Source organism: Acipenser ruthenus, chromosome 12 (genome assembly GCF_902713425.1).
Source record: "Acipenser ruthenus chromosome 12, fAciRut3.2 maternal haplotype, whole genome shotgun sequence".
In the NCBI taxonomy this organism is placed as follows: domain Eukaryota; kingdom Metazoa; phylum Chordata; class Actinopteri; order Acipenseriformes; family Acipenseridae; genus Acipenser; species Acipenser ruthenus.
Genome location: NC_081200.1, coordinates 34,072,675 through 34,090,380, shown reverse-complemented (window position 1 = coordinate 34,090,380; position 17,706 = coordinate 34,072,675). Strand labels below are relative to the sequence as shown.

The following is a 17,706-nucleotide window of genomic DNA, read 5'->3' as shown; positions in this document are numbered from 1 at the left end:
TTAAAACATGTTTACATTGCTTGTGACTGCCTAAAAATTCAAAATGTTGCTCCATTCAAAGTAAGCTTATAAATTGTGAACACATTTGTTAGTTTGAAGTGAATTTTATAAACAATGATTTTCACTCCCCATAATGGACTAAAGTCAGGGAAAGTTGCATAATAAAATAGTTAGTTGCAGTATGTAACTCTCTCCATAGATGTATAAAATAGGTTATGTATATACAATGTGTCACACAAAATTACGTCTGTCAATCCTGCAATGCAACGCTGAAATTCACTTGATCTTGCAGCCAACACATGCCCTGCCCCTTGTGTAAAATCGTAAGACAGTTTGTCTTAATTTTTTATAAACTAAAGTTTGGGAGGAAGGACGGTCCCTACTGGTTACGTCATCTAATTGTAACCTATATAAATATTCCTGTAACTCACCACTCAAGAGTTTGATTAATTTGCATTCGTTCTTCGTCGTGGGCTGTTCGCTCTGTCGCCCGAGCAATGGCGTCCTTCTCCGCTTCGGTCTAAGGCTCTTCCTTGCCCTTGGCTGCACTCTGCTTTGGTCCCAGCCCGGAGTGGGGGCCATCTCTCCAACAGGAAAACCAGAGGGGGGTACAGCCTAAATATCTTGGGATTCCTGAATAGTTAATTTTCCTTAAATATATTTCCTACCTTCGTCTCATAGTAAGCTCCACAGCTTCTAACATGGCCCAGTACTCTACAGTAAACGGTATCTGTAAAAGTGCAGTAAATTGGGGGTTTGGCTGCAGTGCACTGTGACTGCAGCTTAATAACACTGCATTTGGAACATATGTGTACCGTGTATAAAATCACATGTCAAAACACTGTGACATGTACAATACAGTGACACATCGTGTTCAATATCCAGAACACACCTACAGCTGAGCAGCAGAGCTCTTATAAAATTAGTTATTTTGTTTTCCTAAAATCTCAAAACTTAACTTGGTCCACTGTTTAAGACAAATCCAATATTAGTTTTAGAAATCCGCCTCAGGACTTTGTTAGTCCTCACCAGGCTCTAACATGCCTGAATACTTAATTAAATATTTCCAACCATTTTCTAACCATGATAAAAGATGGTCTGCAAAATGTGTCCCTAAATTGAAGTTCTAACACTTATTTTGAAGGTCTCACTTGTGTCTCACAACTATTTGAGATGGTCCAAAATCAATGAGATTTGATTTTGTTTTACTTATTTATTCGGGGGGGGGGGATTATCACAATATCATTACAAATGGTTATAGTGCTGCGCCAATAGTTCACAGACAGTTGTATCAGCACGCACAGACACAGACACCCACCCATACCTTTCTCGAGCCTGAAATTACATTAACCTCTGCATGTTACTAATTTTTTTATTTTCTACATTGAAGCTCAAACTGACACCCTTCGTTTCAGCTTAGCATCGCAATGACAGTATAAACAAAGAAATAGAGGAAATGAGGCACCTCCAAGACAAAATGGCAGCCCCCCAACCCGCACACACACACACACACACACACACGCACCTTACTAATCAACCGTATTATATTCACACAATAGTCGCCTATCCCCTGGCCACCCAAGAAGATTTGATAGAGGATCATGTGTTAGTTAGCTCTTTTGTCCTCTTGCTACTACTCTTTTTTTGCCTTTCTTCTTTCTTTAAAAGAGCCGGTTTGTCCTGATTTTTACCACCTAGATTGAGCTGTCCATTGTTTGAGATGTCAGCTGTTATCTCATCCACACATCACTTTCTATTTAAGGGGATCAGTTCTCTCAGCTAGTGCCAGCTGCTTTTTGTTCCTGAACTGCTGCTGTCTTTGGTTCGCTCCCCCCCTCCCCTCTCTCTCTCTTCTTCATTCTCTGTTCATGCTTCCACTTTAATCTCTGTTGATAACGTTTACAGAAATTGCTGGGACAATATATATATATATATATATATATATATACCGAACAAAATGGACCTTCAATTTATTCTCACCAAGTACCCCTCAGATTCTTGGCAGAGAGGAACTGAACTCAGCAACAGGGATGGAGGGGCATGCATAAGCAGTGCCCCCAACCATTTGCTCCCAAGTGCTCTGATAGCAAGGAGCAATATAAAAAAATGCAAAACAGAGACTATTAAACTTCTATTAGAAACGTGTGTGGCACTAGCCTTCATTTCTGTAAATTTGAATTTGCCGTTACAGCAGTTCTGCATTTCTTATGTACAGAACTGTTTCAGACTAATAGTTTTAAGAGGGACTCCCTGTAGGCGTTGGAACCTGACTGAGCTAAGAACAAAGAAACCAACAAAAAAACATATTTTCGGTGGACAAATTGTTACCCTGTTAAATAAATGCACAGAAATCATATAATTCCGTAAAATAATAACAATATATTTATTGATCATTTCAGAGGTTCTATAGAATACTACATGATAATTATAGATATATAAATGTATTATTTTACCCCTGTTACCAGTGGATCAAGTAGGCATAGACAATAGATATGCTGCAGTGATCTTATTCTGTCTGGTATGTTTTAATTAAATAATTTTCTGTATGTATATATGATATTTATGATATGTATAGGATATACCAAAAAGGAACCATGCAGATATAGTATAAATATGAGACACTATGGTCCTGCTGTGCATTCACTGCTGGGCTGTTTAACTGTTAATTTGTAGCACTTTAACAATTGAGTTCAATCGTTTATGTTTCTATATAAAAGGGTCGTTCTTAAATTGAATGGGCAGGGGGTGTTTCGGTGTGTGTGTGTCTGTCTGTGGAGGCTGTGCTTCTGACATGCATTTATGAGAGCTGTTCTGATTTGAACTGAAGACTTGCTGTGGTTCTGAAAACCACACCTCATACATCTCTTTCACCTCTTTTTCCCTGATATGATCTGTTCAATCTTACCTGCAAGCTTCATTGTTTTAAAGCCTCCTCCCTCAGCACTCCACACAAAACTGTCATGTACTTGGGGGTTGTTGGCTCAGTTCCACTTTCCCTTCCACCACACTGTCCTCACACCCATGACCCGATTGCAGATGGAGTGCAGCTGAAATACCAGACAACCAGGGAAACATCTAAACAGGAACAGAACCTGGAGAAGTTGCTTGACCTGCACTACTCCAATAGTTGGACAACTGCTCACAAATAACTGGTGTTTTTTTTCTCATCCAAATCGTGTAATTCAGGATGGAATAACCCATAAGGTTTGGATTGATCTGGAAAAACCAGCATTTTAGCTCAGTGCTTTAACCACTGAGTTATTTTGAATCCTCCCTCACCACCCCCTCAAGCAGGTGAGGACAGTTAAAGGGTACCCAGTATCAGTTTCAGACGAGTCTGAGGTGGTTGACACCTGAGATGCTGTTGTGGGAAGCTGTGGAATTTACAGCACATCTCTTTCATCTTTATTGGTGGCCCTGCTATTCGGAGATGATGGTTTTACAGCCGGAACAATGGGTTGGGAAATGGCAGTGTGTTCCTTGTTATAAGGCCCAAGTGTTGGCTATATCACAAGCTAAGGAGGCGGCCCAAAGGGAGGTGAATGTGGTGACCATGACCAACCTGCTGCCAGACAGTCCTACAACAAGCCATTAACTCTGCATGTCTGTTGTACCTTTTACCAACTGAAGAATGTGTTTGTTTAAGATAAAAGGGGTTGATAACTATCAAAAACAGTGTTTCTAATTAAAGGGATTTTAAAGACAACTCACATGAACATCATACATATGTTGTAAAGTTATTTAATATAGACTAAAACAGGATGGCTACCTTTTTAACTATATAGTAACAAGATGTCTCAAGGTCATCTGTCCAAATAATTTGACTGTGAATGTGTGTATAGATTTGCAGAAAACTAGACTTATAAACAACAGCCCAAAGCATTTTTCTTTTTTTTCATTCAATTTATTTTGTTAGTTCAGCTCCTATAAGGGTGCAGGACAAGGATGGTCACATATGAACTTTCCGTAACACAGTTTCAGTCACAGTGTTTTAGACATTGACAAAAAAACACTTCAAACTATGACATGAAGAAGGAAAGGCAAGGAAGAAATGGGGAGATAGCTAGATCGCTCTACCTCTCCTTCATTTTCCAAGTGTACAACTATTTCAGAAAGGGCGATCAGATCATAAAACATCTCAACCCACTCCACCAACCCCCTTTGCACCTCCCACTCCACCCCCCTCTCTTCAAAAAAAAAAAAAACCAGCAACAAATAGATATAATTATATATAATATATATATTTACTCTTTAAAAATAAAACTTCAGTCAGATGGCTAACTTCTGTACAAACTACAAAAATAAAAATTTTATATAAATAATTTATATGGCATAACAAACATGAAAAAAAACTACAACCCACTGCAGCCTCCAATTCCCTCTCCCACAAATAATTACATTTCTGATGATTAAGGAGTGGATATCATTTTCTGTTGTTCTTTCTCTTCCAGAATCTACAGTAGCTACATTTTTTTACTCACTGTTTCACACTGTATACAAAAAGAACAGAAGCTGCCATTTAAATTATACACATTTTCCCTGCATTTAAAATTGGCAGTGATGTGACCAATACTGAATTATTCCTTATTATCGACAAAGTAAAATTAAAATAAAGGTAGAAATACAATTTAAAAACTGTCTTGCAATGAGGTCTAAACTGTCTTTTAATATGGAGAGCACCCTTGCCCCATTGTAGCTGAAATGAAAGGGAATCTTCTTAGCAATATCTATAAAAGCTCCCCATTCAAACATCTGCACAGTTGTCAATGCATAGAAGCTACAGTACATTTACAAGCTGCACAAATGCTTTGTAAATAAGACCTCGAGTGTTAACAAGACCCCTCTCTTTAAGAGTTCAAATTCCCTTTTTAAAAAGCAAACATTTCCAGATGAACATTGCATCTGTCAAAAGATAAGGGTATACAAAATATTACACCTGTAGCTGACAAAATACAGACCTTACCCAATGTACAGCTTACACAAGACACACTTTAAAATTCTTTAACTGACAGCTTATTCAAGTAATACAAAGACACAGTCTATAGCAGATCTACAACAGTCATTAAGAGAGGCAAGGAGCAAAAAAAAAAAAAAAAGTAAAAAAGACAATTTCTAGCTGCTTTCAGTCTCCTAATCTTATAGCAATGTTTTGAATCATTTTGAGCGCCGATATTCAATATATTTAAAAAAATCAAAACAGGTTGAATTTAGACACCTTTACCAGCCCCCTCAAACACTCAAAACTTTACAGAAGCCAAGGGGACTGACCGCGCTGCCTCAAAATGTCTTTTTTTTTGTGCTACTCAACATTTCTAAGTAAAATAAAACAAAGCTAGGATTAAAAACAATAGAGTCCTTTAATAAAAAGTAACCTGCACTCTACAATGATTGTGGCAGCATGGACGAGTTCTGTTATCCTGACCTCACTGTTAGTTCAAAATGTGTTTCTTTTTCTCACTATTCACGATTAAATAAATGGGGGAGGGGGGGCACAAATTCAGTTGACATAAAATGGAATATAATTTGTTTACTTTATAATTTGTTAATGTACTGTATGTTAGGAATAACAGATATTCCATTTGAATTCATATGTATACAGGCATTATTTTAAAGACTTACCAGTATGAATGTACTGTATGTAAATGATAAACTAACCAAGTCACCCAACATACGCCACCTGATGTACCCTGGTCCATGAATAATGCTAAGTTTAGTGTTCATGCTGGTTTGGAAACATACAATGCAAACAAGGTTTGCAGGGTGCGGACCTTGCATTGTACAGAGAAGAAACAAAAAAGAGAACATGGAATGAAACAGCATCATCGCTCTGTCACAACATTTCATGACCATTAAAGTTAAATCATCTATTTCTTTTTCTTTAAAAAAAGGGGGATACTGCATATTTTCAAGGCAAATGAAATTGCATTTTTTTTCCAGAGTAGCAGCAAACAACAAACACTGACCATTTATTTGTCAATAAACTATTGTCATTATACCAATTAACTTTTCTTATTATTTTTTTTTTACATAAAATACATCTCTTTATTATAAACAGGAGGACAGCTCCTACCTCCTTATACAATATCTGACATTTTTTACATAATAGAATACACACGTTATACAGTACTCTTTTAAATAGCTTTTTCCCTCTTTTTTAGTATTAAAATATATATATATTTTTAAAAACAAGAACTTTTAATATTTTAAAATAAATTCTCTTGTTTGTCTGAGATCTATTTACAGTTCATACAGCAGGGTTGAGGACCACATAGTCCCTTGAGCAGTCAAGAGATGCATTTCAGACAAGGTGGTCTAGCTGTCTTTGACTGCCAGTTTAAGTGGGACACCTGTAAAACATATGAAAAAAAAATAGTTAGACAAAATCAAATAAAAAGCAAGTATATACAAACTGTTGTCAGACTGCCCTTCTCTGCTATTGGTTGATCCTGCTGAACAACATTCTGAAGACCTTAAGTCTTATTCAAGCAAATGTATAGACTTGTGTATTCTGATTCACACTGTAGCACTATTTCATGTTCTATTTAATTTGTAAAACAGCAGTAACACATTTGTATCTGTATGTTTCCATTGCTTCTGCTACTATATCTCTTAAACTAAAGGGTTCTTTCAGTTTTTGTACTGACCTAGTGCCTAGTTGAGGCGCCTCTGCTCGTTCTTTCACAATCAAGGTCCTGGAGCTCCGAGGTCTCTGTCTTGGAGGAGTCAGTTCTTTTCTCAGAGGCCGTGTAAGAAGGTGGAAGTGTTTCCTCGAAGCAGTCTGATTCACAGTCCTCAAAGCCCTCATGTGTGTAACCCCTGAATGACCCCGGCACACTGGGGTGCACAGCGACTGTCACCGAGGCGGTGGCAGTCACCGTGGTAACAGCGTTATTAGACCCCGGTACCCTGGTTGCTGCGCCATACGCAGGCAACGTAGTCCTAGGGTAGTGGGGTCTGCTGCTGTATTGAGGCCTGGGACCAGAGTAATTAGTCCTCCCTGGCCCTTGGGGTCTATCACTAGGCAAATGTTGCCTCCTTGGCCCTTGGTCCTGCTGAAAGTCCTGCTTGTTGTCCTGCCTTGCTATCTGAGAGCTGACAGAGTTCACAGTGGGCTGTCCCGGTGTGTTTAAGGTTTCCTTTTTGGCAGGGACGTCCTGACCCTCTTTGTACGGCTTTACAATCTGCAGAAAAGGTGTAGAGAGAAGCTTTAATGACCTGAAACAATGAAGTATCTGCAGAACATGTAGGTGTAGGATTATTCTATAGCCCTGTTTTATTGCAAATGGAGTGTTGATTATTTGTAAAGTACCTTGAGAAACTGTTGTTTAGAAAGATGTACTGTAGTATACAAAATTATTTTTAAACCTGACAGTGGGAGACAGAGAGAGTGATAGAGAAAGACAGAGAGCTCTCTGCTGCATACCGTGAGTTTGGGGAAGCTGGGGTTCTTGCTGGCCTCCAGAAGGATGTGGGAGGGAGGTGCGTTGGCAGAAGGGATGATATATGCACTTCGGTCACAGTACTGGTACTCCTCGTCCCCAAGGCCCGACGTGGTGGTTGTCTCAGAGTAGTATTCGGAGTCCGACGACTCAGAGAAGGCGTGGTGGCGCCGGCCTGGAGGGTAGCGTCCTGTGTAGAGACCATGGTGGTTCATCGGAGGGGGCATTGGCTCTGGGGAAGGCGTGGGTAAACGGCTACCATTGTCTGCTGGTGTGATCTCAGCAGGTGGACCAATGACCGATAGCAGTACAGGGAGCAGAACTAGTCCGTTCAGAAGGCCCAACACAGTTAAGATGGTCAGAACTGCAAAGAAATACCTGGGGGGTAGAAAAAAGAAAACGATTAGGATTAGTAATTGCTCATATTTTTTTTTTTAATAAACTATATTATTAGTTACATTATCATACTTCCGAGGGCAGATTTTTTTCTATTTTTTTTTCAGAATGGTCCAGCAGCCTTAGTTTCATTTCACTTACTACAATGCTACTGTAGTTTGGATGCCCTGTACATTCTTAATCTAACATCTTTTCCTGCAGTTAAATGTTTAACTTCTTTCTTTCTTTTTTCTTTCTTTCTTTCTTTCTTTCTTTCTTTCTTTCTTTCTTTCTTTGCCTCAGTGTCAAGCTGAAAATATTCCTCATCTAGAAATCCACAGCATTTCATTTCCCTTAGGGAGCCCTCATCTATCACCACAGGACCGCCACTTCCCGAAAATGTGTGTTTACATTAGCGTACAGATACTACACACCAAAAACATTCATCGCTCCTCTGTCTGTGTTAACCACAGCCTATTAAGAAACAACACCTTTCTCTTTTTTGGCCCCTGCTAACTTAAGACAACTTTTAATAAAATGAAAATCTGTCTAAAGCTATGTTGATCCCATTTGACAGAGCAGCAGGCAAAGTTTCTGCAGACTTGCTGATTCTGGGTGAACGTCTTCATCTCCATCAATGTAAGTTCAAGGATGAAACTGCAGGTACAATGTAGTTAAAGGGAATGCCTTTAAACAGCAGTTGCACTGCACACTAACTGTATTTCACAGCCTGGATTTAATGCTCTTTATACTACAACTGATACTCCTCACATTATGAGTAATGTTCTTCCTCAGATCAGTAGCACAAACGTGGTGTCCCATGTCTCCCAGAGAGGGTCTGTGTTTCTCATTGTTTATAGAAATCTCCATCCCAAAGGGCCTGGCCCGACTCAGTCACCCATTAGGCAGTGATTGTTTATCTTCCAGCACCGGGGCGTTGACAATAATCCCATATCAATAATCTGACAGCTAATAGGCTGCAATATTACACCTCTGCCTTGACAGGAAATGGAGCTCACTGGCAATGGAACTGGTTTAAGTGTTTTATTTCCAATGCTGAAGGCACACCTTCAAAACCAAGTGGATGGTCTTTAACATTTAGCAAAGCACCAGGAATCAATTTGTGGTCAGTATTTTATCCCTAACTTGGGTAACTTCAAGATAAAAACGTAAAAATTACAAAACATCAATCTTAACTTTCCACCAGTGGGTGAAGCCAATAATATTGAAGGTGGTAGTTGGGTTGGTGGTGTCTGTGTGGGCTAAGCAGTGTAAGGGGCAAACCAAAATTAGAGAGTTCTTTTCAAATGTTTAGGTGGAAGAGGAGACAGCTGCCTACTACTCCATGTGGTCCAGACAGTAAGAGGAAAGAGCTGACTGACAGCCACACACAAATACAGTGCACGATATTCCTGAGGAATTGATATTAATTTGCAGCCATTCGTTTTATAATATGAGTGTTCTGTGAGTATGACACAAAACCAACAAAAGCGATCCTAACCTAAGTTTCCACAGGGCCACCAGCCTGTGAGTAACTGATCTAAACCCTGTCCATAGCACGCCCAAGCTCACAAGCAACACCCTTTTGGTGTTCGAAAAAAACTAAAGAAAGGAAGCTACATGTTGAACACATCTGGTACTAAGATTTCCCCCTGCCAACGTAATGGAAACTGCCGCCTGTTCGCTTGTTTGACTTTGTCTCCTCAGACGGTGAGGCTATCTGTTTACCCAGGTGCAATTGAGAGTTTAACCATCTTTACCCGGTTTATCTTGGGGCGCTCGCACCATTAGCAGCTTTCTGAAAATCTTGTGAACAGAGTCCCCTCTGTGCAAAGACCCAGTCTTAGAGACAACTTTTTTTATTCTATTTTCACACCGTTTTAAAATACACAACAAATCTTTCAAGCCCTTGCTTTCTTTTCTATAAAGTGATTATTTTTCTATCCCCCGAACAGCAGCTTCACCATCCTCGCTCTTGCTTAACTCTATGTTGTATGGCCTTGAATGCTATCTGGTCCATCCAATACAAATCCAGTGTGCTGAACGCAATGCAACACAGACCTACAGTAAAGGCAGTTGCTTTCTAAAAAATGTTTTTTTGTAAAATTTTAGTTTCTTCATAATTATCCCAGTGGTTTTTTTTTCTCTTGAGCTCAATTCCAGCTGCACACCAGCAGTTTGTTTTAGTGGACCTCCCCGTCTCTCGCCTGTGGTCCCGCCTCTTTGTGAGAGGCTCTGATGTTCAGCCCCAGACCCCAGTTAGCCTCAGCAGGCCCTACTGTTTATTTAACAAGGTAGCACTAAGATAAGAAGGAGAGGTCCAGGCTGGAATTCACTGAGAAGGGGAAAGTCACGCAATGTAGCCGGGGATGGAGCCACATGGACCACCACCCCCTTCTCTTTCCTTCATTCATTTCAACTCCTTCCTCTCGCTCTCTCTGCCTCATTAACAAAACCATACAGTCCTAAATTCCACCATACAGCTTTCAGCTTTTCTTTTGGCTTCACTGATTATTCTTTGTATTTATAAGCATACATACACAAGTCAAAACACTTTGTTCATCTTAACGGTTCAGCTTACTTAATTAAAATCCAAATCCTTATGATTTTTTTGTTTGAAAGAAGAAATTGAAAAAATTAACTGCCACATGATGAAATACTTTTTTGATAAACTTTTTTTTGTCACAGTTGAAGAAAAAAAAAAGATGAAACAGTCGCTCTGAAATTGCCAACATCCACTTCCCTCTATTTACACAGAGAGAGGCCCGTCTTCTGTAACTATCCAGTGCGTAAAAAAAAAAAAAAAAAAAAAATTGACTTGTTTATTTTACTAAGTCAACATTCTGAAAATGGAGCGTGATTTATTTAAGGGGGAAAAAAGCAAAACCATCCGTGGGCCCCGGCCGGGCCAGACCTCCAAAGGAGGCTGAGTGTTAGGAATTCTTTTGTTTATATAAACTGTAATCTTTTCCATTCGGAGCTGGAGGTTGGAGGGGAGGGGGTTTGCTCAGAGTCGAGCCGCTGAGTTCAGCTGTTTATTCTATGTGCCACCGAGAGGAAATGTTTACAACAACGTATTTATGCTATTCCCCTGCTAGAGGGACTATTTTCTCCATGTCTAAACAGGACCACCCAGATTGAATGCCCTGACTTGTAATGTTCTCTCTCTCTCTCTCTCTCTCTCTCTCTCTCTCTCTCAAAAAAAAAATCTTATCACTTCACCATCTAACCTGACTCAATCACTCTGAGAACGCTTGACACGACCTTGAGGTTGATCTCAAGGTTGTGGTCTGTCTCAGCTGAGCTCATTTCATTTTAAAGTGTTCATTTTGCTTTTTTATGTTTTCCATTCTAACTAGGAACGTATCTTCATTTGGTTTTTGGCTGAGCACAATCAACTCATACAGAAAGTTTGAAATTATCCTGATAGGAATATCTGAAAAAGGTGTTTCAGGCACTCACTTTGCTAGCTGCATAAACAAATGTGTGTGAAAAGGAGTATGTGTATGGCTCACTTCCCTATAGGGGTTTATTTGTTTACAAGCAGCTGCTGTTAACTGCTGAAGTTCTCTCCATTTGTCGAGTATTGTGGAGGGGAGGGGAGGGAAGATGGAGTGGCAGGGACAGGTGGGTAAATCCAGTTCCCACCTCCACTTTCTGCCAGCCTGCTTACCCAGCAACTGCAAATTGCTTTGCAACAGAACATCAGACAAACAAACAGGAATGAACAGTGTTTGATTGTTCCTTTGCTAAAAGCAAAAAGACTGAGCCCTACCTCATGATGAAGTCAAACTCGGACCCAGCCAGCATCAGCACGCCCAGAAGAGTGGAGATGGCGCCATCTACCACAGGGGCAAACATGTGTTCCAGTGCCACCGTGGAGCGGAGATTCCTGTTGCCGATAGCCGTCAAAAAGCCCTGCAAGGTTGGAGAGACATCACACAATAAATTACAATAATATATAGTGGTTTTGTGGTTGTCTATACTAGTTTTATTGCGTACATTTTGCTGTTTTCTTGTCAAAACTGTCTATGTAAGAAAATAAAAAATGTTGGTATCACTTTACGAGAGGATATAATTATATAACACAAACGTAAGTGAAGTGTGAATGTACCAGTGCTACGTGGACGGTGAACTCCACGCCGATCCCCACAGAAGCGATCAGGATTACAACGGGGATGGCGCTCAGCTTAATACCGATCAATCCCATGATTCCAAAGAGCTCAACCGTCATCATGGCCAGAATGAACACCTGGGGGAGGCAGAGAGAAGTTTAACAAACTCACAAAACAAAAGCATATTTTCTTAGACTTAACTAATCCAAAGAAAGCCAAAAATTACATATATATATTTTTTTAACAGCCGCATGTAATAACAGTTGGTAGTGAAACATCAGCAATCTGCAAAACAGCCCATATCAACTTTTTCAAAACGCATATACCCAAACCCACAGGGAGCTTATATCAAATAACACTAAACAGAAAAACCCAAACTGAATCTTTGCTGTAGCCTTGCCTCACACTTTATAAAGTGTCCAGGGGGGCAAATGTGGTCACTACTTCACTACAATGACCTTAAAATCAAAAGGGGGACCGGGGGGGGGGGGGGGGGGGGCTGAGTTACAGCTCTGTTGGCATTAATGTGTAGTGTGTGTGAGAAGGGGAGGTGCCTCTGAATCAGTAATTGTAAAACTAGAAAGCAGAAATGAAAGCCAGGCCCTGAACTGTGTTTATAGTCCTCCCTTCAGTTCTTTATCTCTGCCTCTCAGGGCCTATTTACATGGAAATCACTACAGGCCTGAGTGAAGCTGTCTCAGGCCTGCACACAGAAGAGGTGAGTTAACAGTGGCCAAACATTCAGGACTCCACTATCATCTGCACAGCATCGAATTACAGCTGGGCCTCCCAGGTTTCTAAACAACCCCCCCCCCCCCCACACCCCCCTTTCTTTCTCTTTCATGCAATGGCTGACACTTTCAGAATAAGGGCAAATAGACCTCACAAACTGTGAGGTTCTGCTCCCTCTGACTGAATTATAGTTACCTTATTTTTTAAACTTTTGTTTAATTTTATTTTCTAGTTTTTTTAATTGTCGCTATCTTCCTAACAACAACTACAGTATTACAACAGATTTGATGTCACCAGTGGTCCTAATTGGTCATGCTTAAATGAGACCATTTAAAAAGCATTTTATGAAAGCTTCATAGGGCCAAAAAAAAATGCTGCAAGCAGCTAGTGTTGCAGCAAAAGTGCTAACTTTAGTTTGATTTAATTAGTATTTTGCTTTTAAAATATTATTATTATTATTATTATTATTATTATTACTGAGTAAAATGTGGGTAGGGGCTTAATGAAAGGAGGATATTGTTATTAATCAAAACCTCTTGATACATTAAGTTCTCATATTGTAAAAACTCCTGAAAATGTGAGCCTGTGTTCTCAGGGATTGCTCACCCTCCCCTGGCTAGCTGAGGCCACACCAGCCACTGTGAAATCTTTCCCAGCCGCTCCCTTGACACTGCATCTTTCAAGACCTGATGGATGGATTTTGCAGGCTGAGGTTGAGGGAGGGACGATCGTTCTCTCTCGAATTTTGACAAAGACAATTTGGAGTAAAGACTCCACTGCCTTTCTGCATGCTAGATGCTTTCATTTCCTAATAAGCATCTAAACAGATCAGCCCACCCAAAGTGCAGCTTATGAGAAAACATACTAAAAGTGACAGGGTCAACTGTACATATTCTTTTGTACATGAATGCTCCAGACTTACGATGATGCCGGCTGTCCAGGGGTTCAGCAGGAGGATGGCGCACACAAGGAAGGTGCAGGCCAGTACCACGCTGATGGCGAGCAGGAACCAGTGGCGCAGGCCAATGTACTGCTCCCAGAACAGGAAGGGGTAGCCGTTAGGGTAGTTGAGGATGCCCTTCTTGGAGAAATCATCACAGATGGAGCGTACACTCTCGATGGCCTCAATGAAGTCTGAGGTCTCCCGTAGACCGTTCAGATAGAATGGGAACTGAGCAAACTCCAGTGGCTCAGCCATGGGAACTAAAGAGAGAGAGAATACAAATAAAAATAAAATAATTTTACTGCTCCACACTGCAATAAAAACAGTGTTAAAGGGCAGTCTACATAAGCTTTGCCTATTTTTTTAGAAAAAAAAGCAGAAAGTACATTAGTATAGGTACTTACTGCGCAGGTTCTCCCCCGTTGTATCATATTTGTCGTGGATCCACTCAGGAGGGTGGGGGTCAAAGTTAGCCTGGGAGGCTGCGTAACCAAGAGGATCATTACTGACCCACACCGTCAGGTAGATGTAAAATGTATCAGGGTTGATCAAGCCTTCCTCATCTACCAGTCGCCTAGTGGTCAGCTATGTGATTACAGAATAACACACAGTTAAAATCGCAGGAAATCAAACAAAACTGGGGCAACGTTGATTTCAGCATGTCTGAAATGACACTGCCATTCCCCTGTTAAGGTTTACACACCTGGCTGTAGTTGAATGGCTCCTTCTTAGTGCCAGTCTGGACAAGCAGTTTATATGCCAGTACACCATCCTCTGTGCCATTGCGGTAGTTATCACGGGTGATCCTGCCTGCTGCCCAGTCAGCATCGAATGCTGCCTGCAGACCTACGAGAGAAGGGGAAGGTCAGATCGTGCAGCTGTCCCAATGCCATGATCAATAATATGTTAATGGGAAACCACAGGACAGGATGGTACCTTGTTTTGTTTTGTTTTGTTTTCCCCACATAAACAATTTCAATGATGGCTTTGTAATATATATATATATATATATATATATATATATATATATATATATATATTTTAATACATTGACCCAAAAGGTTTTTGAACAGAAACGTCTGAAAATCTTATAGACTGATTTTTAGAATGCAATTGTATGTGAGCCAGAACTCCTCTAAAGACAGGGAATGCCTGTGTGTGCGTGGGGCCTGATGAAAAAAGCCAACCACTTTTTTTTTTCTCCACTAAATTATATAGTTTGAAATAGTAAACAATTTCCATAGCAACTCCGTAATTATAGGGATCTCCTCGGAATAAGTCATGCCAGAGTAAGCCAGTGCTTACGGAATTAGTCTCCTTCACTCTCTCTATTTCTCACTCTCTCTCTCTCTCTCTTTCTCTCTCTCTCTCTCTCTCTCTCTCTCTCTCTCTCTCTCTCTCTCTCTCTCTCTCTCTCTCTCTCTCTCTCTCTCTCTCTCTCTCTCTCCTAGCCTTAATTCACCTTGCTATCAATTCCCTTTTCCACAAAGGAACAGCCCTCCATTGCCTCTCACTTCTCTCCTCTTGTAACCTGAGTGAGGGGCTAAAAGACGGCTGTGGCAGCCTCCATCCAACCCCCATCTCCCCCTGGGGCCACCACACAGCTCTAGACTTTGACCATGCTTCCAACCCCCTTCCCTAGGGCAAACACACACAAACAGACTACAGGGTTTGTGCATGAGCGGTACGCTGTGCCGGGACAAAATGGGTTGAATTCTGAATGACATCAAGTTAAGAAATAATCTATAGTACATTTACAGTATATTTACATACAAATTGTTCTCAAAACTCAACAAAAATTAACATTTTAGAATAGATTAGTATGTGCAGGCATTAAAATAAGATATTATCTCCTCAGAAGCAGATGGATTATTGTATAACACTACAAATCACAAACTTCACTCATACCTATTCAAAAGAATCTGCAAGTTTTGTAAACTGGGACAACATATTCGAAGAGCATTACCTTGGAGCCAGTCCTGGAAGTAATGCAGCCACATCCGGGGAAGTTGCTGGTTGTTGTCACGAACCACGTATTTGACAGACTTGAAGCTGTTGTGTAGCTGTAGGAGCTGCCGTTGGTAGCGGGGGTAGTCAAAGCCGCCCATAGTCACCAAGTACATGTTGTAGAAGGAGAAGTACTGGAACTGAGCCAAGATAAAGTCATACTCCTTGGTGTCACGAGGGACAATGTCAGTCAGGTAGAGGCCATCATGAACCATTGTAGTGCCGTAGAGGCTCAGCCCCAGGAGGCTCATGAACAGGACAACAACAATCACCTTGCTTTCTGGTTTGAGCAGCAGTGGAGCATACTTGTCACGGGCAAAGTCAGACAGGTTCCACCGGAAGAAGGGCAGAGGCACGCACTCCCGCCCCCCTTTGGACTCATCCACGTGGGCCAGGAGGTTGCGGGTGGAGCTGGAGGGTGTGAAGAGCTGCGAGCCGTAGGGGTCTGGGTTGGGAGGCACCAGCACAGAGGGGGGGCTTGTGGAGATCTGGGACGTGGGAGGCAGGATGGTGACGATGTGCTGGCCCGAGGCGTCGCACTGCGTGAAGGCCTGCACCGTGGTGGTGATCTGGGTGCTGGTGGTGATGGTGGGGCCACTATAAGTGGAGACCGGGTAGGTGTGGTTATCGTTGGCATCGGCAAACTCCTGCGGCTGGATCTGGATCACCCGGTTAGAGCATGGGCTGGCACGGAGAGAGGAGAAGAGAGCGAGAGCTGTTAGATGACTTGCTAGGATTGATTTTTGTTTTAATTCATAACATTCAAATCAGTTGTTGTTTATTGCAAAACATTTCTTCTTAACCATGTCAGTGGTTACCTGTAGAAGCAGCAGAGAATATCAAGCCTCTTGTCCTCTCGTCGGTGGAGGTCCAGACTCAAGATGGCCGGGAAGATGAGCAGAACCATAGCAAAGTTAAAGACCACAACTATGGCAGCCTGTGGGGGACAATAATAGCGTGTTATGACAGCAATATTACATTACTAAACACCTGAGAACAGGCTCGGTGATATATATATATATATATATATATATATATATATATACCCTCCCACCTGCTCTGAACTGAATAAGGTAAATACAGACGCTACTAGCTGTAATAAGAATCCTGCTGTTTTGGATTAATACCTAGTGATGTAACCATTTTTTTAATAACTAAAATTAATAAACAATTACCTGCAAGGAGAAAGCTCTCAGGGCTGGAATGGGAACAAGAGCAGCCATGAAGAAGGCAATCATGTTATTGATGGAAGTTAAAGCCACGCTTGTTCCAGTGCGCCTGAGGCACTCCCCAGTTCTCTCCTGTAGAAAATAATGAAACACACAAAAAGTTGTGCTACTGTATGTCATGGGCCAGCATCGCTATATAACAGTATAAGGTGGTTTGAATAAAATGTTTATCAGGAAGTATAAAGACCCTCACCTTAAAGGGGATGTTGTAGCCAGTCTCAGTGAAAGCATGGGCTAACAGAAACATGTCGTCCACACCGATCCCCAGAGCCAGGAAGGGAAGCACCTAGAAGTTGTTAAGAAAGAGCATCAGATACTGGATACTATGTAACACAGTACACCTGACGGCTGCAAGGCCCACATTTACAGTCCTACCATAGTCAAGGTTTCTCTTACCTGTGTTGTGGCCGCATTGAAGGAGATCCCTAGGAGAGAGCATAGCCCTAAACCAGACGCTACAGACAGTGCTACCAACAGCACACCAGCAAGCCCCACTGCCCCCTGGGACTTGGCACAGTCCCAGCGCAGCATGGTCACACAGGCATATGCCAACTGCAAGAGAGGAGGGGGGAGTTATTATAAAGGCTTAAGTACTCTGCACTACAAAATAAGACATCTGATAATGGCTGGCTAGGCTTCAACAGCAAAATCACTTACCATAAGTAGGTAACCCCCCGCCACACGGATTACACTAACATCGGAGAAGGATTTCATGATGTCGTTGAGGGTGGTGGTAGAGAAGGCGTGGATACTCTGAGAGGAGTTCTGGAGGATGCTTTGATGAGCCACCTGGAAGAGACAGAGAGTACATATTACACTTTAGCATGATACTTCATTGTGTAACCAAAAGCACAGTGTAGGTGCTT

The 17,706-nt window shown here is 41.3% G+C and overlaps 1 protein-coding gene across 1 annotated transcript in view; it reads right to left on the bottom strand.

Annotated features, from left to right (window-relative positions):
• Positions 1-3,891: 3,891 nt before the first annotated feature.
• The window catches only part of LOC117416430 (protein patched homolog 1-like), a 31,721-nt gene continuing 17,906 nt past the window's right edge, over positions 3,892-17,706 (bottom strand). Inside the window, exons 9-22 of the mRNA XM_034027483.3 lie at positions 17,498-17,629; positions 17,237-17,392; positions 17,034-17,126; positions 16,787-16,912; positions 16,430-16,548; positions 15,571-16,295; positions 14,308-14,450; positions 14,009-14,189; positions 13,584-13,864; positions 11,929-12,066; positions 11,590-11,732; positions 7,424-7,817; positions 6,645-7,181; positions 3,892-6,347 (exon numbers count right to left, since the gene is read on the bottom strand). Coding sequence (XP_033883374.2) covers positions 6,645-7,181; positions 7,424-7,817; positions 11,590-11,732; positions 11,929-12,066; positions 13,584-13,864; positions 14,009-14,189; positions 14,308-14,450; positions 15,571-16,295; positions 16,430-16,548; positions 16,787-16,912; positions 17,034-17,126; positions 17,237-17,392; positions 17,498-17,629 — 3,168 coding nt within the window. The 3' untranslated portion in view covers positions 3,892-6,347. The remainder of the gene's footprint in view (positions 6,348-6,644; positions 7,182-7,423; positions 7,818-11,589; positions 11,733-11,928; positions 12,067-13,583; positions 13,865-14,008; positions 14,190-14,307; positions 14,451-15,570; positions 16,296-16,429; positions 16,549-16,786; positions 16,913-17,033; positions 17,127-17,236; positions 17,393-17,497; positions 17,630-17,706) is intronic.